Source organism: Chiloscyllium plagiosum, unplaced genomic scaffold (assembly GCF_037043375.1).
Source record: "Chiloscyllium plagiosum isolate Xiang-an unplaced genomic scaffold, Cpla_swu_hap1 HiC_scaffold_10, whole genome shotgun sequence".
Classification (NCBI taxonomy): domain Eukaryota; kingdom Metazoa; phylum Chordata; class Chondrichthyes; order Orectolobiformes; family Hemiscylliidae; genus Chiloscyllium; species Chiloscyllium plagiosum.
In genome coordinates, this window is record NW_028270148.1 from 7,981,251 (window position 1) to 8,003,623 (window position 22,373).

General features: G+C 44.5%; 1 protein-coding gene across 1 annotated transcript; it reads left to right on the forward strand.

Annotated features, from left to right (window-relative positions):
- The first annotated feature begins 2,924 nt into the window (after positions 1 to 2,924).
- On the forward strand, positions 2,925 to 20,528 carry fbxo5 (F-box protein 5). The gene is made up of 5 exons (XM_043696793.2): positions 2,925 to 3,208; positions 8,658 to 9,516; positions 16,628 to 16,718; positions 18,654 to 18,827; positions 19,813 to 20,528. The coding sequence occupies exons 2-5, from the start codon at positions 8,711 to 8,713 to the stop codon at positions 20,059 to 20,061; spliced, it is 1,320 nt and encodes a 439-aa protein (XP_043552728.2). The 5' UTR covers positions 2,925 to 3,208; positions 8,658 to 8,710; the 3' UTR covers positions 20,062 to 20,528.
- Positions 20,529 to 22,373: the final 1,845 nt, after the last annotated feature.

Here is a 22,373-nt window from a genome sequence, read left to right on the forward strand (position 1 = left end):
CACTTGACAGAGATTTCTTCTCTCAGTGAGTTGTGAAATTATGCAATTCTCTACCACAGAAGATTGTTGAGGCTGGATGATTAAGTATATTCAAGGCTGAGTTCGGCAGATTTCATATCAGTGGGAAAATCAAGAGTAATGGGGAAAAGGCAAGAAAGTGGAGCTGAGGATTGCTCGATTAGCCACAATCTCATTGAGTGGCAGAGCAACTCAAGTGGCTCAATGGCTCACTTACACTCTTGTGGTTTTATGGTAAACGTCTTGTTTGCAAAACGAATTATTTATTTGTTATTTAATGAACCAAGATAGTTAGTTCTGGTACTGATCACTGCATTACAGAATCACAAAATTCTCCTGGTGCAGAAGACAGCCAGACTACTAAGTCCCCTCAGAATCCTAGTAGCACACAAACCCACCAACACTCTCAAACCAAAACTAACAAACTTAAAAACCCAGTACAACTCATGGACAAAACCAACATCGTCTACAAAATTCCATTCAAGGACTGCCACAAACACTACGTAGGACAAACAGGAAGAAAGTTAGCCATCAGGATACACGAAAACCAGCTAGCCACAAAAAGACACGACCCTCTCTCCCTCGTAGCCCTACAAATGGAAGAAAAAAACCACCATTTCGACTGGGACAACACATCTATCCTGGGACAGGCTAAGCAAAGACATGCCAGAGAATTCCTAGAGGCCTGGCACTCCAACCACAACGCCATAAACAAACACATAGATCTAGATGCCATCTATCAACCCCTCCGAAAACAAACAGGAAATTACATCACCACAAACCCCAGAAACTCTATCCAGGACAAACTTATAAATAGAATGCAGGAGACAACAGCTTCGCTTCACTTGGAGGTCACCACTGATAATGTTACCTAGCCAGGTAATGAAACGTCCGGACATCAAACCTACAGCTCAGCGAGCAAACCTACACCCTATAGCCATTTGGCCTGCATTGCTGTCTGAGCATTTGAAGTTGATATCAATCTCCTGGCTATTGCCTCTAACCCTGCAAATTGCATCTATTTATTTGATAATTTAAATAATCATCCAATGAATGCCACAATTGCCCTGCTCCAACACTTCCAGGCCATGCATTCCATTACCTAACTACTCACTGTTTTATTTTTCCATCTCACATTTTCCTCTTTTGCAAAACACCTTAAAACTGTGCCCTCTGGTTCTCGATCTGTTCACAAACAAGAACGGTTTCTCCTTATATACTCTTTCCAGCCTCACCTCATGATTTTGAACACTTCTTTCAAAGGTCCTCTTAGCCTTCCCCTAATACAAGGAAAATAGTCCCAACTTCTCCAATCTCCCCTCTCAACTGAAGTGTCACAACCTTAGAACCATTCTCACAAACAGCTTCTGCACTTTGACCAGTGCAATCATCTTTTTCCTATAGCATGGCAGCCAGAACTGTACACAGTACTCCAGGAGAAGTCTAACCAATGCTTTATACATGTGCATCATAACCTCCTGGTTCTTATAGTCTATCTCCTTATTTATGAAGGCAAGAATATTACATATGTATTCAGGTCTCTGCTCCAATACCCTTGTGAAAGAGAACTCTTTATAACGTCTGTCCATGTTCCTTATCTGAAACCTCACCCTCCTCCCCTCTGAACTCCATCTTCAACTTCACTCCCCACCTGTCATTGCCCTTTTGAAGTTCTAGCGTCTGCCTCAGTTTGTAATTCTCCAAAGTTTTGTGTAATCTGAAAACTTTGAAATTGTCCCTTGCACACTAAGATGTAGATCATTTCTGTATATCAGAAAAAACAAGGATTCCAAAACCAACCCCTAAGGAAACTCCACTACAAATTTCCATCCAACCTGTAAATACCCAGCAACCAATTCCTCTCTGTTTCCTATCCCTCAGACAATTTTGTATGCATGGTGCTACTGTCCATCTTATTCCACGATCTATAACTTTCCTCGCAAGTCTGTTGTGCAAAACTGTACTGAACACCTTTTGGAAATCCATGTAAACAACAATAACAGCCTTGCCGAACTTCAGCAGATTCATAAGACATCTCACGAAGGGCTTTGGCCTGGAACGTTGACTTTCCTGCTCCTCGGATGCTGTCTGACCGACTGTGCTTTTCCAGCTTCACATCTATTGACTCTGGTTTCCCGCATCCGCAGTCCTTACTGTCTCCCAGTTAACAAATCAATGCTGACTCTCTGAATCAACCCACATTTCATCATGTAATTATTAATTTGATCCTGAATAAATGTTCCCAGAAGTTACCCCACCACTGAAGTTAATTGCAGTCTTACACTGTGTATAGTTAGTAATATCACCTCCCTGTTTAAGATCAAGTCTTGTTGTGACCAGGTGTGGGACAAAGAAAAGAATCAGTTTCCCCTTCAAATTGGATCATGGCACAGCACTTTTCACGAACCTCACTCACGGAGATGTTGTCCTGTCACCTGACATTGCAAATAGATCTCAGACAATTCCACAATTGGACTGTTTGGTTTATGCGATTTGGGTAAATTGTCCAAGTCCCTCACCCATAAAGAAATGGTCGATCAGTATGAGGGTATTAAGGTTGCGAAGAGACTGTTTAGTCGCAGAAAACAAAAGAAAAAGTATGAAATGATTTTCACAAATCAAATCACACATTCACAGCTGCAGAAATAAAAGGAAATGCGCTTTTCTTCCGATTTAAAGCGAAGACGAAACTTTAAAAGTCTTGCCTTGAAAGGTTGGCAATTTCCTGGTCTTTCTCTTTCCTGATTGGCTGTGTCGAAAATGAGGGCGGTGATTGGATGGTGCCGCAGCCAATCAGAAATTAGGTGACGAAATTCAAACCATCAGAGTGGCGGCGGCTAAATTTCAGCGCCAGTTCCAGCAGAGCCCGGAACAGAGAGAGAGAAAGGGCTATCCAAATAGGGACAGGTAGAGACCGAGAGAGGGGAATCTTAAGAGGAGCAGAAAGAAAAGGGATCCAGGTACAGAGGGAGGGGAATTGCAATCCAGGAACACAGAGTGGGATTGGAAGAAAGAGAGAATCCAGCCCCAGGAACAGAGACAGAGGGAGATCCAGCCCAGAGAGAGAGAAAAAGCGGTTTCGACACTGGGGCAAATAGAGCGCGGGGAGAGGCAGTGGATCCAGCCCCAGGGACCGAGGAACAGAGAGAGAGACAGACAGAGCGGGATCCGGGCCGCGGAGACCTTGTGGGTGAGTAGCGGCCATTCACGTCTATTCCCCCACCCTTGGGTGCCAGGTTTTTCCCGGGGTTGGGGAGGTCTGCGGCCGGGACATCTCCCGGTGATCAGCCGGGGGGAGCAGCATGTTATCTCTGTGAAACCCTGGGGGTGGATGTGGGGATTTGGCGGGAGTTGGGGAATCTGGCGGGTCTCCGCTCGGGAGATCTGCGGGGATCTCCTCGATTTGGCGGGCCTCTGGGGTGGGGTGGTTTGGCGGATGAAGGGAATCTGGCGGGGGTAGGGGGGAATGTGCAGGGTTCTAGCGGGAAGGGGAAGGGTGGATCTAGCGGGGGACTGAAGGATCTGGCAGGTCTCTGGGGACCTACAGATGGACGCAGGATCTGGCGGGTTTCAAGGAATCTGGGGGGGGGGGGGAGGAATCTGGGGGGGGGGGGGGGAGGAATCTGGCGGGGTCTTGTTTGGGGGGAGGGAATCTGGCGGGGTCTTGTTTGGGGGGAGGGAATCTGGCGGGGTATTGTTTGGGGGGGGGAATCTGGCGGGGTATTGTTTGGGGGGGAATCTGGCGGGGTATTGTTTGGGGGGGGAATCTGGCGGGGTATTGTTTGGGGGGGAATCTGGCGGGGTATTGTTTGAGGGGGGAATCTGGCGGGGTATTGTTTGGGGGGGGAATCTGGCGGGGTATTGTTTGGGGGGGGAATCTGGCGGGGTATTGTTTGGGGGGGAATCTGGCGGGGTCTTGTCGAGGGGGGAATCTGGCGGGGTCTTGTTGAGGGGGGAATCTGGCGGGGTCTTGTTGAGGGGGGAATCTGGCGGGGTCTTGTGGGGGGGAATCTGGCGGGGTCTTGTTGAGGGGGGAATCTGGCGGGGTCTTGTGGGGGGGAATCTGGCAGAGTCTTGTTGAGGGGGGAATCTGGCGGGGTCTTGTTGAGGGGGGAATCTGGCGGGGTCGTGTTGAGGGGGGAATCTGGCGGGGTCGTGTTGAGGGGGGAATCTGGCGGGGTCGTGTTGAGGGGGGAATCTGGCGGGGTCTTGTTGTGGGGGGGAATCTGGCGGGGTCTTGTTGTGGGGGGGAATCTGGCGGGGTCTTGTTGTGGGGGGGAATCTGGCGGGGTCTTGTTGTGGGGGGGAATCTGGCGGAGTCTTGTGGGGGGAATCTGGCGGAGTCTTGTTGAGGGGGGAATCTGGCGGGGTCTTGTGGGGGGGGAATCTGGCGGGGTCTTGTTGGGGGGGGAATCTGGCGGGGTCTTGTTGAGGGGGAAATCTGGCGGGGTCTTGTCGGGGGGAAATATGGCGAATTTCTAGGGACGGTGGGATCTGGTAGGACCCTGTGGGGGTTGGGGCTGGGGTGATCTGGCGGGTCGCTGACGCGGGGTGGGGTGGGTGATCTGGTGGCTATCGGCTGGGGTAGGGGGCTGTGGAATCTGGCGGAACCGTGTGCGGGTGTCGGGGATCTGTTCTGGCGGATCCAGGCTGGTGTATTTTAAGCGCGGGGTTGGGGGAGGAAGCGCTGGCCGCTTTGGCGCTCACTGAGCAAGCTCCGAAACTGAGAAACTCAACCTTTTATTAAATGGAGAGAGTTGCCCCTCAGAGACTGGTGGGTGGGGGGTATTGCAGATTGAAGCCTCTGTCCCCCACCTCCCGAGATCTAGGGCTCTTGTCTCACTGCGACATCCTGAGAGAGTTGCTACAAAGTAGCAAACTGACAAAAGTTACATTGAAACAATCTGCTCTGTAGCACTTTCGGCTGAACCAAGGGTTAGACCCAGTGAGACAAGTCTAACCTGCACAACTTTAATTCAGTTAACTCCTCTTTCCTTTCCCCAAGGGCGTTTGGGGAGGGTAGAGGGCCAAAATAGGTGGGTTAGAGGGGAATGGGGTGGGGAGAGGAAGATGTGATCTTTCCCCTGACCATGAGTGTCCCGAGCAAGAGGCTCTCAGGTTTCAGGATAGGCCATTCTGCTCCGAGATAAAGAGGAATTTCTTCACCGTGAACCTGTGGAATTCTCCAGCATAAATGGCAATAGAGATCAAATCCCTCAATATATTTAAGCAAGAAATACATTTCCAGAGGCTAAAAGGACGTGTAGACAGAGTAGGGATATGATGCAGTGATAAAGGATCAGTCATGGTCATGTTAGATGGCAGACTAGGCTCAAAAGGTCCATTTTCCATGTTTTTGTCCCTGTTGATTGACTTGTTGTCACATACACCAGGATACAGTGAAAAGTGTTGTTCTGCTTGATACACAGGCAGATCTTACCATACAAAGTGCATCAGGGTAGCAGAATACAGTGTTACAGCTGTATTTGGGGAACTGTGGATAAAATTTTAACCTTGACCTCGAACAAAAACAGGAAGTGAAGTTGCCCTTCAAATATATGTAACACTGGACTGTCCCCATCTGGAGAGAGAGTGGGGTAGTGATAATGTCACTGGATGAATAACCCAGAGCCCCAGGCTAATGTTCTGGGGAACAAATACAGGGGTGCTAGAAAAATGGAGCGGATCTGGCACCATCTGTGGAGAGAGAAACCAAGTTAGCGTTATGAGTTCAAATCTCAGTTTAGAAAATTAATATATATACAATTGTAATGACCCCGTCCCAAGAAAGGAATAAAACACACTGCTAAGTTGTGGGCAGTGCACTCTATCACATTGACATGGGAGGGGTGTGAGTATAGATTCATCAGAGAGACACATGAACACACTATGTTTCTCAGTATATAGACAGAGGCAACGTTTCAGATTAATAATCCTTGATTAGATGATTCAATTACAATGATACTGGGGTGAACAGGGATTATTTATCACATTGCCTTCAGAATCTTGGTTTAGTAAGCTGGCAGGTTGATCCAATTCAGGTGTTTAAAATGAAGGAGGAATTTGATTGAGTGGACAGAGAGAAATTGTTTCCTTCGGTGGGGAGGAGTCTAGAATAGGAGTGGCAGGGTTTAGGTATGAACAATTAGAGCTGGGACTTTTCAGGGGTGAATATAGAACAGTACAGCACAGGAAAATGCCCTTAGGCCCACCATATCCATGCCAACCTTGATACCATTCCATCCTAATCTGCCTGCACGCGTTCACGGGTGGAGAATCACTTCATACATGGAATGTTTGCATCTCTCTCTCACACACACATACACACCTCTACATCTCGCAACTTTCTGACCACTCCAGACATGGCTCAAAGACTGGTGTGGGTGGAATTGGCTTCAGCTCATGAGGCACTAGTACCAGTCCTGGGGTGGAAGGTGGGATGGGTTTCACTTGAAATACACAAAATCCAATATCCTGATGCATTGAATGACTGACTAGGGCTGTTGAGGGGAATTTAAAGTATTTAGAGAAGAGTTTTGGCGGGCTGGGGATGTAGACTTACAATGCAAAATAATTGCAGAGCAGTTGTATGAATAACAACACCCAGAGTGGAACAGAATGACCGAAAAAGAAAAGTAGCAGCAAATAACATCTAAAAGGAAAAATAAATGGCAAAAAAACAAAGCTAATGGCTGTTTGCTTAAATGCACATGGTGCAAAATAAATCACTTAACTACACAAATGTGTTTACAAGAAGATCAAATCTGGGAGTGAAATATTCTGGAGTGTGTAAATCTTTGACAGGAAGGTAAGCATGACAGAGTAACTTTGTTAGTAAGAAATGGAAAAAGCACAACAGCAAAAATTGATCTTGGATCAGAAGATATAGAACTCGTGTAGCTGGCGGTAAGTTTAAAAATAACAAGGGGAAGTAGACAGTAGTGGTAGTAATCCGTTGACTCTTTAACGGTAGCTGTGTTGTAGGATAGAGAATAAATTAAGAAATAATGAGGATGTATTAATCATGGTTGTCTTTAATCTTATTGATATATATAAAATTCTTGGGGGACTTGACAGTTTAGATGCAGAGAAGTTGTTTCCCCTCTTGGGAGAATGCAAGACCAGAGGGCATAATCTTGAAATAAAGGGTTAAGGCAGTGAAGAGTAGAGAGTTGTGAATCTGGAATTCTTTATTGCAAAGGGCTGTCTCTCTGACATTATTAAGTATATTCGCAGTTGAGATAAATTTTTAATCAGAAGTTAGGAGGAAAAGGCAGAAATTAGGAGTTGCGGATTATCAGGTAAACCATTGAATGGCCTATTCCTCCTGTGTTTTGTGGACCAATTGGTTGTACACGCTCTAATAGACTTTTGTGATGGTTGAGGCTGTTCAGGAATGCAGAATTGAGGTTCAGATCAGAAAATGTCTGATTGAGTGGTAGAATAGGCTAAACAGCTTTCATACACTCATTGTCATATATGAATATCTAATGCGTAAATTCAGCCTCTAAATTATGCATGATTTAATCCCATTCGGGAAAATGAATTTGTTCCTCAATCTTTAGCCTGGTGTTTTTTTTTCGTTAAACTTTCATGGGTGCCAGTGACAAGACCAGAATTTGTTGCCCATCTTTCATTGCCTCTTGAAACCCGCAGTTCAGAGAACAGTTAAGAGTACCACATTACTGTGGGTCTGGACTCACTTGTAGATCAGACACAAAAAATGGCAGATTACCTTCCCTCAAGGCTATTTGTGGACCAGATGTGTTTTTATGACGATTGATTCCATCAGGTGCTGTGGTGGTTTTGAACCCAGACAGAAGTCATGGCCTCTGAATGTTTAGTTCAGTGATATTAACACTGCAGTTCTATATTCCCAGATGTGTTTGAAGCATTGTGTTCCTTCAATTCTGGCCTCTTCAAATCTCTCAATTTCATCATTGTATTGTTGCTAGTTGTGCCTTCAGCAGCCAAGCCCATAGGTTTCCTCTCTAACTCTCTCACTTTCCTCCTTTTAAGATGTTGCTTAAAACTTGTGTCTTTTTTAGTAACCTGTTGAACTTATCTCCTTGGGTGGCAAGGCTGGTGTATGAAGAGAGACTGGATCAGTTAGGACCATATTCACTAGAGTTTAGAAGAATGAGGGGGAAGCTAATTCTCAAAGAAGCTAATAAATTTCTGACAGGACGAGATAGGGTAATCACAAGAAGGTGTTCGCGATGATCAAGGGGTCACAGCTTAAAGTTTTGGGGTAGGCTAATTAGGAGTGAGCTGAGGAGAAATGTCTTCACCCACAGAATGGTGAGCTTGAGAAATTCCTTGTTACAGAAAGCAGTCGAAGCCAATATATTGAATTTTTTCAAGAAGGAGTTAAATATAGTTCTAAAGGGGTCAAAGGATATGCAGAGAAAGCAGGAACAAGGAGCTGAGTTGGATGGTCAAACACAATCGTACTGAATGGTTTGAAGGACAAAATGGCTAACTCCTCTTATTTTCTATGTTTCTATAAATAAGGTCATTCCAGGTTTTGGTCTGAGATTGATCATCTCAATTCCTTCCTCTGTGGACAATCATTAGGGTGCCATTCTCTTCATAAGATTTTAGATGGTGTATTTATTTAAAATAATGTTTCTTTTCAGTTTCAGTATTGCGAGAAGCTGCTGGAGAGACTACAATTCTCAATACCTTCGACATGAAGTATACCAATCGTGTCAGTCACTGGAGCAGTTGTCTGAGTCGCACAGTGAGCAGTGCCTGTTCCAACGACAACGATAATATGAAGGCGCGCTCTTGGAAGGCAGTCAATTTACAGCGTGACTCTAACTGTCCGCAGCACTGCCCAAACACAGGGTCTCCAGACTCCAGCATCGATGCCAGAATCTCATCCTCTGCTGTGGGCAAATTGACTGTGGCGGTGCCTGCTGAACCTCAGCCGAAACTAGTGGTCTGCTCTTATGTCACTTCTGAATCTAACCCCAACTTGTCACCGGACAGCGGTCTCTTGTCTCCAGACAGTGGTTACCTGTCTCAGCTGAATCAGTCCTCTCTCTCAGTTGAGGAAGAAGGAAATCTTGTCCAGGATGGCAATGACCGAATTTGGGGCTCTTCTGAAGACCAAGCACATGAGGGGGAGCAGCCTTCAGGGAAGAAGGTGGAAGATCCCGCCGCCGTTTCACCTACGCAAAATCGGACAGGGGATCCTGGACTTGAGGCTAAGCCAAGCGAGAAGAACCACGCACTGACCAAATGGCAGCGGTTGCCAGCCCTTCAGGTTGGGTGGGCAGTCTGCCAGAGTATGGGCCGTGTAAAGGGCAAGCTCAGAGTGGACAAGTCCCTGCTCAAGGAGACGTTACGGGGGCAAGTCTTCACTGTGGACAACCTTATCGGCAGGAAGATGGGGCTAGAGTACGTGGACATCTGGAAAGAATTGTTGGATCGAGGATTCCCCAACCTTCTGAAAATAATCCTGAGGTTCCTGACTCTCCCCAACCTCCTGAAGTAAGTTCCTTGTTCTCACTTGCGCCCACCTAGCAGCCTTATTTGTGGTGTAAAACACCTCAGTTGGGACACGTGTGGAGCTCTCTATATGGTTCTGGTCTGCCATGTTGTGTGAAGTATATATAGGCCCTGGATAAATTGTGTGTAAGGAGTTATAAGGATTATGCTTTAATTGAGAGGTTCTACCCATCACCAGGTGCTCAACAGTCTGTGGTCTTACATTTTGAAAGGAGAGATAATAAGATGTAGGAGGAGAATTAGGCCATTCAACCCATCAAGTCTGCTCCACCATTTGTTAAGGCTGATATGTTTCTTAACCCCATGACCCTTGATCTCCTTACTAATCATGAACTTCTCCATAATAAAACAGCAACTGCTGGAGAAACCCAGTAGCTCTGGCAGCAGCTGTGGAGAGAAAGCAGAGTTAACATTTCAGGTCCAGTGACCCTTCTTCAGGACCTATCTGTTTCTGTCTTAAAGACTTTCAAGGACTCTGTCTCCACAGCCTTTCTCAGTAATGAGTTCCACAGGTTCACCACCCTCTGGCTGAAGGAATTCCTCCTCATCTCAGTTCTAAAGGATCATCCCTCGCTCTGAGGCTGTGCTGTCAGGCCCTAGTCTCTCCTACAAGTGGAATTATATTCATCACTTCCACTCTATTCATACCTTTCTGTATTCCATAAGTTTCAATCAGATCCCCTGTCATCTTACTAAAGTACAGACCCGGAATCCTCAACTGTTTCTCTACAATAGAGCTTTAAGATTGTGAAAGGAAGAGAGTAGATATGGAGGAAATGTATCCACTTGCTAATGAGACCAGAACTAGCACCCAGAAATGTCAGACTATCCACGATAAATCCAGTGGAGGAGAAGCCTGTTTAATTAGACAAAGTTTGCAATGTGTCTGAGCTGGGCTTAATGGTGGTAATTATTCTCTAAAACCAATGAAGCTGTGTGTCTGTGGGTTATGTTGATAACTGTGGGATGATGTTTTTGCAACTAGATGGCTGTTTCTAGTGGGATTCCGCGGGTCCCCTTGGCTCCCTGTGGCACATGTTAAAGATTTGTGGGGAGGAGTGAAACAACCAAACAATTGTTTGAACAACATAACAATACAACGCAGAACAGTCCCTTCGGCCCTCGATGTTGCGCCGACCTGTGAACTAATCCAAGCCCATCCCCCTACACTATCCCATCATTATCCATTTGCTTATCCAAGGACTGTTTAAATGCCCCTAATGTGGCTGAGTTACATACATTGGCAGGAAGGGTAATCCACGCCCTTATCACTCTGGGTAATGAATCTGCCTTTGACATCTGTCTTAAATCTATCACTCTTCAGTTTGCAGCTATGCCCCCTCGTAGAAGCCATCGTCAACATCCTAGGAAAAAGACTATCACTGTCTACCCTACCTAATCCTCTGATCATCTTGTATGTCTCCATCAAATCCCCTCTTAGCCTTCTTTTCTCCAATAAGAACAGACCCAAGTCTCTCAGCCTTTCTTCATAAGACCTTCCCTCCAGACCAGGCAACGTCCTGGTAAATCTCCTCTGCACCTTTTCCAATGCTTCCACATCCTTCCTGTAATGGGGTGATCAGAACTGTACGCAATACTCCAAGTGTGCCCGCACTGGTGTTTTGTATAGTTGCAGCACGGCATCATGGCTGCAGAACTCAATCCCTCTACCAATAAAACCTAACACACCGTATGCCTTCTTAACAGCATTATCAACCTGGGTGGCAACTTTCAGGGATCTCTGTACATGGACTCCAAGATCCCTGTGCACATCCACACTACCAAGAATCTTTCCATTGACCCAATACTCTGCCTTCCTGTTATTCTTCCCAAAGTGAATCAGCTCACATTTATCTGCATGAACTCCATTTGTCACCTCTCAGCCCAATTCTGCAGTTTATCCAAGTCTCCCTGCAACCTGCAACATTCTTCCACATTTTAGTGTCATCTGTACACTTATTAATCCATCCACCTATACCTGCATCCAAGTCATTTATAAAAATGACAAACAGCAGTAGTCCCAAAACAGATCCTTGTGGCACACCACTAGTAACCGGACTCCAGGCTGAATATTTTCCATCAACCACCACTTACAGAAAGACAGTTTCTAATCCAAACTGGTAAATCACCCTCAATCCCATGTGTCTGCATTTTCTCCAGCAGCCTACATGTGGAACCTTATGAAAGGCTTTACTGAAGTCCATGTGCACCATGTCAACTGCCCTACAAGTTTGGAACAAGTTGTTGGAGGGAATCCTGAGGAAAAGGATGTACAATTATTTGGAAAGGCAAGGACTGCTTAGGGATAGTCAACATGGCTTTGTGTGTGGGAAATCATATCTCACAAACTTGATTGAGATTTTTTTGAAGAAGTAACAAAGAGGATTAATGAGGGCAGAGCGGTGGATGTGATCTATATGGACTTCAGTAAGCGTTCGAAAGTTTCCCCATGGGCGACTGGTGAGCAGGGTTAGATCTCATGGACTACAGGGAGAACTTGCCATTTGGATACAGAACCGGCTCAAAGGTAGAAGACAGCGGGTGGTGGTGGTGGAGGGTTGTTTTTCAGACTGGAGGTCTGTGACCAATGGAATACCACATGGATCGGTGCTGGGTCCACTACTTTTCAACATTTATATAAATGATTTAGATGTGAGCATAAGAAGTACAGTTAGTAAGTTTGCAGATGACACCAAAATTGGAGGTGTAGTGAACAGAGAAGAAGGTTACCTCAGATTACAACGGGATCTTGATCAGATGGGCCAATGGGCTGAGAAGTGGCAGATGGAGTTTAATTCAGATAAATGCGAGGTGCTGCATTTTGGGAAAGCAAATCTTAGCAGGACTTATACACTTAATGGTAAGGTCTGAGGGAGTGTTGCTGAACAAAGAGACCTTGGAGTGCAGGTTCATAGCTCCTTGAAAGTGGAATCCTGGGTAGATAGGATAGTGAAGAAGGCATTTGGTATACTTTCCTTTATTGGTCAAAATATTGAGTACAGGAGTTGGGAGGTCATGTTGCGGCTGTACAGGACATTGGTTAGGCCACAGTTGGAATATTGCGTGCAAGTCTGGTCTCTTTCCTATTCGAAAGATGTTGTGAAACTTGAAAGGGTTCAGAAAAGATTTGTAAGGATGTTGCCAGGATTGGAGGATCTGAGCTACAGGGAGAGGCTGAACAGGCTGGGGCTGTTTTCCCTGGAGTGTCAGAGACTGAGGGGTGACCTTATAGAGGTTTATAAAATCACGAGGGGCAGGGATAGGATAAATAGATTGCAGAACTAGAGGGCATAGATTTAGGGTGAGAGGGGAAAGATATAAAAGAGGCCTAAGGGGCAACTTTTTCACACTGAGGGCGGTACGTGTATGGAATGAGTTGCCAGAGGGAATGGTGAAGGCTAGTACAATTGCAACACTTAAAAGGCATCTGGATGGATATATGACTTGGAAGGATAATGGCCAGGTGCTGGCAGGTTGGATGGGGATATCTGGTTGGCATGGACGAGTTGGACCGAAGGGTCTGTTTCCGTATTGTACATATCTTTGACTCTAATTGCAATCCTCCAGTCCTCTGGTACTAAATCTGTAGACCATGACAACTCAAAGATCAAGGACAAAGGCTCCAACATCTCCCTAACCTCCTAGGGAATTATCTGTTAAATCCCATCCAGCCCAAGGGACCTAATTACTTTCACATCTTCTGGAATTGATAACACCTCCTCCTTAATAACCACATTCCTTTCTAATCTAATAGTCAATATCCCAGTCTTCTCTACAATATTCTCCTTTTTCTCTGTGAAAACAGATGAGAAATATTTGTTTAGCAATTTTCCGATCTGCACAGGGTTCACACACAATTTTCCACTCCTGTCCTTGACTAACCCCTATTCCAACCCTCGTCATCCTTTTATTCCTCACACCTATACGGTTTCTTTAGGGTTATCCTTTATTGTATTTGCTAAAGACTGCTTATGTTCTCTCCTTGTTCTTTTAAACTCTCTCTTTAAATCCTTCCTAGCTAATCTATAACTCTCCATCGCATCATCTGAACCATCTCATCTCAATGTCACATAAGCCTCCCTCTTCTGCTTAACAAGACATACAATTCCTTTAATAAACCACGGTTCCCTTACCTTATCACTTCCTCCCAGTCTGAAAGGGACATATCTATCAAGGACATGCAATATCTGTTCCTTAAACCAGCTTCACATTTCGATTGTTCCCATCCCCTTCATTTTGCTACCTCATTCTATGCCTGCTAAGTCTTGGCTAATTGCATTATAATTGCCCTTCCTTCATCGATAACTCTTGCCCTGTGGCATGTACCTATGCCTTTCCATCGCTAAACAAAATGTAACTGAATTATGGTCACTCTCTTCAAAGTGTTCACCTACAACTAAATCAAACACCTGGCCGAGTTCAAGACCAAGTACCAGATCCAGTGCGGCCTCCCCTCTTGTCGGCCCTTCGACATACTGTGTCAGGAAACCCTCCTGCACACAATTGACAAAAACTGATCCATCCAACATTCTGGAGTAAAAGCAGTTCTAGTCAATGTTGGGGAAGTTAAAGTCCCCCATAATTATCACTCTGTTCCTTTCACTCCTACCCAAAATTGTTTTGCCAATCCTCTCCTCCACATCCCTGGAATTCTGTGGAGGCCTATAAAAAACTCCCAGCATGTGACCTCTCCTCTCCTGTTTCTGACCTCAGCCCATACCACATCAGTAGACGAGTCCTCGTCAAAAGTTCTTTCAGCCACCATTATACTGTCCTTGACTAACAAGGCCACACCTCCCCCTCTTTTTCCACCTTGCCTGTTCATAATGAAAGATCTAAACCCTGGAACCTGCAACATCCATTCCTCACCCTGCTCTATCCATGTCTCCGAAATGGCCACAACATTGAAGTCCCAGGTACCTATCCATGCTGCAAGCTCACCTACCTTATTCCAGATGCCCCTGGCATTGAAGTAGAGACACTTCAAACCAGGTTGCTGTCTGCCAACATAATCCTGTCCGTGTCCTCCCTACTCTCATCCTCCTGTGCACTGGAACTACACCTCAGTTTTCCATCCCCCGCTGAGCTAGTTTAAACCCACCCGAATAGCATTTCCAAATTTCCCACTCAGGATATTAGTACCCCTCTGGTTCAAATGAAAACTGTCCTGTTTATAGAGGTCCTACCTTCCCCAGAATGAGCCCCAATTATCCATGTACCTGAAACCCTCCCTCCTGCACCATCCTTGCAGCCACGTGTTCAGCTGATATTTCTCCCTGTTCCTTGCCTCGCTATCACGTGGCATGGGTAACAAACCAGAGATAACAACTCTGTTTGTTCTAGCTCTCAGCTTCCACTCGAGCTCCCTGAAATCCTGCCTTACATCCCTATCCCTCGTTGGTTGGCAGTGAGGAGGGAAGGTGTAGACAGCAGGAAGATATCAATGGAAAGGTCAAGTGGGCAGGAAGATGTCAAAAGGAATTTAATCTAGAGAAGTCAATCATGCATTTGAAGAAGTCAATCAAGGCAAAGTGGTGCATAATAAATGAAAAGGTATTGGATGGTGTTGAGGAAGCAAGGAACTTTGGAGTGAATGTTTGAATATTCCTGAAGGTAGCAGTTACAGGCCCATGAGATGGTTAGGAAGGCAAATGGAACTGTTTTGCTTTTAGATGCAGTTTAGAATATTAGAGCAGGGAGGTTGTGCTGGAGCTGTGTAAATCATCAGCCACAAATTGAATATTGTATGTGGTTATTCAGAATAAAAAGGATAGAAATGCAGGATAGAGGGGACAGAATAGACAATGCTGTTGTCAGGACTGGAAAAATGCAGCTCATGTGGAAAGATTAAATATGTAGGATTTGCTGCCTCCTTGGATTTCAGGAGGCTCAGGAGATTGGATTGAAATGTACACATTATGAGGGGGCATGGAGATAGTGAAATGAAAGGCCTCAGTGTGCAGGTCAGTGAGTGTGAGGAGCATTGAAATCAATATCAATTGACAGATGTTTAGAAGGGAGACTAGGAAAGATTTTTGCTCCAGAGGGTGGTTGGGGTCTGGAACTCCCTGTTGCAGGACCCCCTTACTGATTGCAAAGGTGTCTGGAGATCTGCACTCTATGTTCAATCTCCCTCCTGCAGGGGCTGCAGGTAAAATACTGGAGAGTCAGATTAAGCTGGGTGGCCTGTCCTTTGACCAGTGCAGTAACGATGGGCCAAGTGGCCTCTTTCAATGCTGTAAATCCTCAATGATTGTATGTCTGGAGATATGTGTTGAACTAAGATGTATGGCATTGTGGAGGGAACTTCAGCCTGGAACAAAGATGTGCCGAGAATCTTGAGCACACAGTCTGGCCTGATTTTCCGGGTCAATGATGGCCCATTGACAATTGCAGTGTTGGGTGGGGGAGCTGCTATTTCTCTGATGCTATCTGTGGTGATAAATTGCTGATATTCCCTTTGCCCCCATTTGCTGCCCTACAGTCAGTCGGTTTGGAATGTTGTCTGACGTAAAATATCCAAAGACTGCTCCCACTGCCCAACTGACGCCTAGGATTGAAGTTGGGTCTCTTCGAACCACACGCTTAGAGGAGCTTAGGCAGGAAAGGGTCTCCTTGAGAGGCTGCTGGATTAGTTTGATTGAAACCCCATTTCTGTTTATCAGCAGAACAGACAGTTTTGGAAATGCTCAGTAGGTCTGGCTGCCTCTGCAGAGATGTCACATTTCAAGTTCCGTATGACTTCAAGTCACAGTCTTATAACATGGAGAAAAGCCCCTTGGTCCAACTTGTCTGTGCAGACCAGATATCCTCAACTAATCTCGCTCCATTTATCAATATTGGGCTCATATTCCTCTAGACCCTTCATATTCATATACCGATTCAGGTGCCTTTTAATTGTTGTAATTGTACCAGCCTCCACCACTTTCTCAGGAGGCTAAATCCCCACACGCACCACCCCCGTGTGAAAAAGTTACCGCTCAGGTCTTTTACAACTCCTTCCTCCTGCTGAGCTCCAACAAATACTCTTGAGAACTCATTTTCTATTTGTCAAGATGTAGTCATCATGCTTCTCAATGTTCTTTCTCAACAGCTGTGTCAAAGTGAGCAAGACCTGGAAGAGGATTGTCTATGACGATAAAAGAGCAAGCCAGCTCTTGAGGAATGCTTTGCATTTACAAAGAGTAGGTGATTGTTTCTATTCTTTCCTGTCTCCATAAGAGTTCTGATAAATACTTGTGTAGGGCAAATGATTGGGAATGGCTGATCTACAATTTGTGGCATTGATGAGTCTTTATACAAAAGAACTGGGAGCTGGACGAGGCCATTCAGCACCTTGAGCTTGTTCTGTCATTCAATAAAGATCATGTCAGCTCTGTTTTATCACCTTGGATCCCTCGATTACTCAAGGGAAGCAGCCTCTCAATATCTATCAACTCAGGACCTCATTTAGATGTGACATTTAGTGAGGTTTCATGAATTGCCTCGAGCATGTGGCTTACCTTTACATGGAACGCTCATCCTCAACACAAGCATTTAAAACCATGACTGTCACCAGCTTTTCACTGCACTATTGTTGGAAGTTTTGCTTAAACAGATGTGGGTAGGGCACTGAAAAGCTGCAGGTTAAGTGAGTACACAACAAGATGGTTGAAGGAGCATGTTGTCAGTAGACCTGAGGTTTTTCACTTCAGTTGTAAGAGTAGAAGCAGTATTTTTCAAAAGGGTCCGAATCCTGTAAATGTATTCAGTGAGGCTTGAATGCGCTCATAGAAGGAGCATAGAGAGTTAGCAGGCAGGTACAACAAGCAAGTAAGAAGGCAAATAGTATATTTGCCCTTTATTGCAAGGAGACCGGAATACAAGAATAAAAAATGTCTCATGACAATTCTATGGTGTTTTGGTGAGATCATATCTAGAATACTGTTTTCTCTATATTTAAGGAGGGATTGGATTACAGCTACAGTTAACTAAATTGCTCTCTGAATAGAGGTGGGTTCTCCTACAATAAGATGCTGTGCAAGCTGCACCTATTTTCTCTGGAGTTTCAAAATAAATGAGTTGATCTGATTGAAATATTTGGGATTCTGAAGTGGTTTGATGTTGGGAGTCTGTCAGATGTATGGTGCTATTCCTTGTAAAGAGGTGTTGCAGGGACAGATGTTGATAACTATGCTACAGTTGCATGGAGTTTAGGATAAAATTCTGGGCTGCAGTCTTGTTGACGGGGTCCTTGCGATAGGATTTTTTAAAAGTGGTAGCTTCAGTTCATTTGGAAATCAGACACAAGAAATGGAGCTCATCAGGAAGATGGTGGGAAGTGGAGATTTGTTGGTGATTGTATAATTTTGGGCATCTTGCTGTGGCGGACATTATTACTGTGTGAACCTGAACACGGTTGCTGGCTTAAAATCGTGTGTGCTGGAGAAACTCTGCAGGTCTGGCAGAGTTTGTGGGGAGAAAGCAGAGTTAACCTTTCAAGTCTGACGCCTCTTCATCAGAACACCAATGTTGCTGGGTTGTTTAACTATGAACAAAGAGTAACTGGGTAGTTAAGATGATCCCTACCCAGATGACTTGGTTTTTGTATTCCTGGTCCAGACAATTGAAGGAGAAGTGGGCCAAGTGTATACTTGGTTTGTATTTGCTGGTTTAGAAGATTGAGGAATCATCTGATTGAGGTGTTCAAAATGTCAAGAGGATTTAAAAGGATAGATAGAAGGAAACAGATTATCCTGACAGAGGAATACAGGCCAAAGGGGCAGAAACTTAAAGTTAATTTAGGGGCCATTTAGAGGTGATCAGGAAGCAATTCCTCAAACAAACAGCAGGGGAAATCTGGAATTTTCTCTCTTAAATGGCTGGGAAGTCATTTGGAACTTTCAAGCTGAGAACGGTAAATTTTAGTTGGACAAAAGCAAATGGAGTGAGGTGAAATATCAATCTAACTGAAAGGTAAACCAGTCTAGAGAGGCTGAACACCCTTCTCCAGTTCCCAATGTTCTCTGGTCCCACAGTTGTATTTCTGAATACATCCAATATTTCTGCATCCTGTCTGTTCTAAATTATTCTCGAATTTTTTTTTAAACTTGCGTTTTTTTCTTTCCACACTTTATCAGTTGTCTGGTGCTGACTCTCTGGGTGACACAGCTGTCCGCAGGAACGTGGTTTCCCGAGGGGTGCTGTCTTCCGTGCAGCGTGTGGGTGTGAGTTCCCCTCAGAAATGCTTGACTCAGCCCTCCAGCCCAGTGAAACTAAATCGTGTTTCCCAAAGAAGCATTCGGCATCAACAGGTAACTAACTTCTCTCCGCCCACATTGCAACCAATTCTTTCCTGACTTCACTCTTTACCTGCTCGGCTTTAATTGTGAGGCTACACTTCTTTGTTAGAATCATTTCCCACCAAATTGCTCATTGTCTCCTCGAGAAGCTGGAGGAGAGTCCTGACTAAGGTGTGCAGAGTTCTGAGGGGAATAGAAAGAGAGAAACCATTCACCTCAGTAGAGGGATCAATAACCAGTTGTAGGGTAAGGAGCAGGAGGTTTAGAGGAGACTGGAGATAAAACAATTTTTACCTACAGGGTGGTGAATATCTGGAACACATTGCCGACAGGGGTGGTAGAGCTGTAGCGAGAAAGATATATGTAAGAAATATTTAGACAATCACTTGAAACACCGCAGCTTGGAAGTCAATGGGCCAAGTGCTGAAAATGGAATTAGAGTGGATAGATGCTTGATGACCGGTTGGACATGATGAAACAAAAGGGACTTTTATTTGTAAAAACTCTATGCTTCTACCATGTCAAATCTCTGATATTTTTGAAAAGGAATCAGTCCCACCATATACCTTGTCAAACCTCCAGGGGATGCAAGCCCTAATGTCATTATAATTTAACTGTTTGAGCTCCTGTATTAATCTGGCGTTCAGTGATACACTCATCTTTATTCCTCAGTGGGAATCTGATGTGGACTTTATACTAATTTCTCCTTCATGAGTGGAACTACCTCCTATTACAGAGAGGGAGCAGGCTTTATTCTTGATGCCAAAAGACTGAGAGAACCTGTACACAGGAGTCCAGTCAGTGCTAGAGCACGTTGAACAGTAATGCCGAGGAAGAACGTGGTTTTTGAGAAGTCAAACATCCCCCAAGTGCCTAGTTGCCATTCTGTCTGTATCCCATTTGTTTTTCAAACATTGTTGTAACAATTTCCCTCCGTGTTGGTGTCAGCACGTTTAAAACACACTGTGCGTTCTCTCTCTTCCCCTGCCCCACCCAGGTTGTGAAGACACTCAAGCAGGATGAGACCCTCAAGACTTGCCCCTTGTGTGCCTCACCGGCCAAATTTACACCTTGCGAGGAGAGGGCGATCTGCAGCAACGAAAACTGCTCCTACGATTACTGCTCACTGTGTTTCGACACCTTTCATGGGTCAAAAGAATGTGCTCGCCGCCACTACAGAAACCATTCCAAATCACAGCCACAAGCAGGGAGCAAAAAGAGCAAACGGAACTTAAAACGATTGTGACAGAGGAGAGCGAGAGCGTCTGTCTGAGTGTGCTAGATTTATTTTTGTTCATTAGTAGAAAATGAATTTCAGAAAAGAAAATGTATTTTAAGAAAGTTTTATGGAAAATATTGAACTGCAGTTTTATTTATAAATCCAGAAAATCTACTTAAAAGAAAACGTTTTAAAAATTAATATATGAAATACCAAGAGATGTCATCACTGCAGAATGAACACGACACAAATATTTTAATAATGTAACATTCCAGTTAAATTGAAGATTCAGCAATATAAAATAAACTTTTTATGTATATATTTATGTAATTGACCCAGGACATTGAATATTCTGTCTGGCTCATTGCTCACTATATAGTTTCTGTTGACTGTATGCCATCCTTTTTAGAGTGTTTCTATTATTGTATATTATTTCCTAAAATTTATATTACTTTTTCTCCCTCGTGTAATATATTCACTGTTCAATAAATGTGTAAAAAAAACCTGTGGTTATGTTGGAACACTTTGTTCAAAAATTAAAACAGGTTATAATTTGTGCTGAGAAAGTTACCTAAACTGGAGGATGGGTGGGTCATTGGATGATCTGCACTGGCCTGGAATTAGGAAAATTGTGTGAGCTGGGACTCACTGGTGTCACAAAGAGAGGAGAAGACTAAAGTAGTCAGACACTTGCATGGTTCTGTGACCCTTGGGATGAAACAAGTATCAGGAGCCATAGAAATGTACAGCACGGAAACAGAATCTTCGGTTCAACATGTCCATGCCGGCCAGATATCCTAAATTAATCTAGTCCTATTTTCCAGCATTTGGCCCATCTCCCTCTAAACCCTTCCTATTCATTTACCTATCCAGATGCCTTTTTAAATAGTTTAATTGTACCAGCTTCCACCACTTCCTTTGGCAGTTCGTTCCATACTAGTCCCAACCTCCGTGTAAAAAATGTTTCCCTTTAGGTCCCTTTTAAGTCTTTTCCCCTCTCACCTCAAACAAATGCCCTACAGTTTTCGAGTTCCCCCTCCCTAGGGGAATGTCCTTATCTATGCTTCTCATGATTTTATAAATCTCTATAAGGTCACCCTTCAGTCTGTATACTCCAGGGAAAATAGCCCCAGCCTATTCAGTCTCACCCTCTACATCCAACCCTGCCAACATTCTTATCTGAATCCTTTCAAGTTTCACAACATCCTTCCTATATCAGGGAGATCAGAATTGCGCACAAAATTCCAAAAGTGGCCTAACCAATAGTAATATAAACTAGAATAATTGAAATAAAATGTGCTAGACCTTCCTGAGAAAGTATAGAATTGCTACTCTTTTTACCCAGTTTTTTTTTGTAAATAGTGAATCCAGTGAATACTTAACTTGTTGCATTGTGCCTCTAAAAGGTTTTCTTGTAAGATTTCTGTACTTTCTACTCTTATGCCTGATGCGATCATAGCTAAAGCATAGCAAGTTGATTGCAGGCCTATGACCATGTTTGGATTCTTCCACAACAGTAGCTGGTCTGAGGTGATGAGCCAACTCTTTCTCAGCCACTGAGCAGATAAAACACTGATAGAGTATGACACTAGCTATCTCCATTCATCCTGCCAGCTTGAGCAATGACTGTTGTTTGACCATCTACACAACCTCAGGTAGACTTTAATATTCAACCTAACAGCTGACGTCTCCACAAGATAAATCGTCAGTCAACATCTTTAAATTGTTTCAACAGGGTCCTCCAACACATCAATAATGGGCGGCACGGTGGCACAGTGGTTAGCACTGATGCCTCACAGCGCCAGAGACCCGGGTTCAATTCCCGCCTCAGGCGACTAACTGTGTGGAGTTTGCACGTTCTCCCCGTGTCTGCGTGGGTTTCCTCCGGGTGCTCCGGTTTCCTCCCACAGTCCAAAGATGTGCAGGGCCAGGTGAATTGGCTATACTAAATTGCCCGTAGTGTTAGGTAAGGGGTAAATGTAGGGGTATGGGTGGGTTTCGCTTCGGCGGGTCGGTGTGGACTTGTTGGGCCGAAGGGCCTGTTTCCACACTGTAAGTAATCTAATCTAAGTCCATAGGAAATAGGAGCAGGAGTAGGCCATTTGGCTCCTTGAGCCAATTTTCCCATTCAATAGGATAATGGCTAATCTGATGTTTCTCACATCCACTTTTCCCCATTCTCCTATTGATCAAAAGTCTATCTCTGTCCTAAATTTATACAAGGACTATGCCCTCACAGCTCTGTGCCAACGAGTTGTAAAGACACATGACCCTCTCAGAGAAGAAATTCCTCTTCACTTCAGCCTTAACTTGATGCCTTTTTATTCTTAGATTATGCC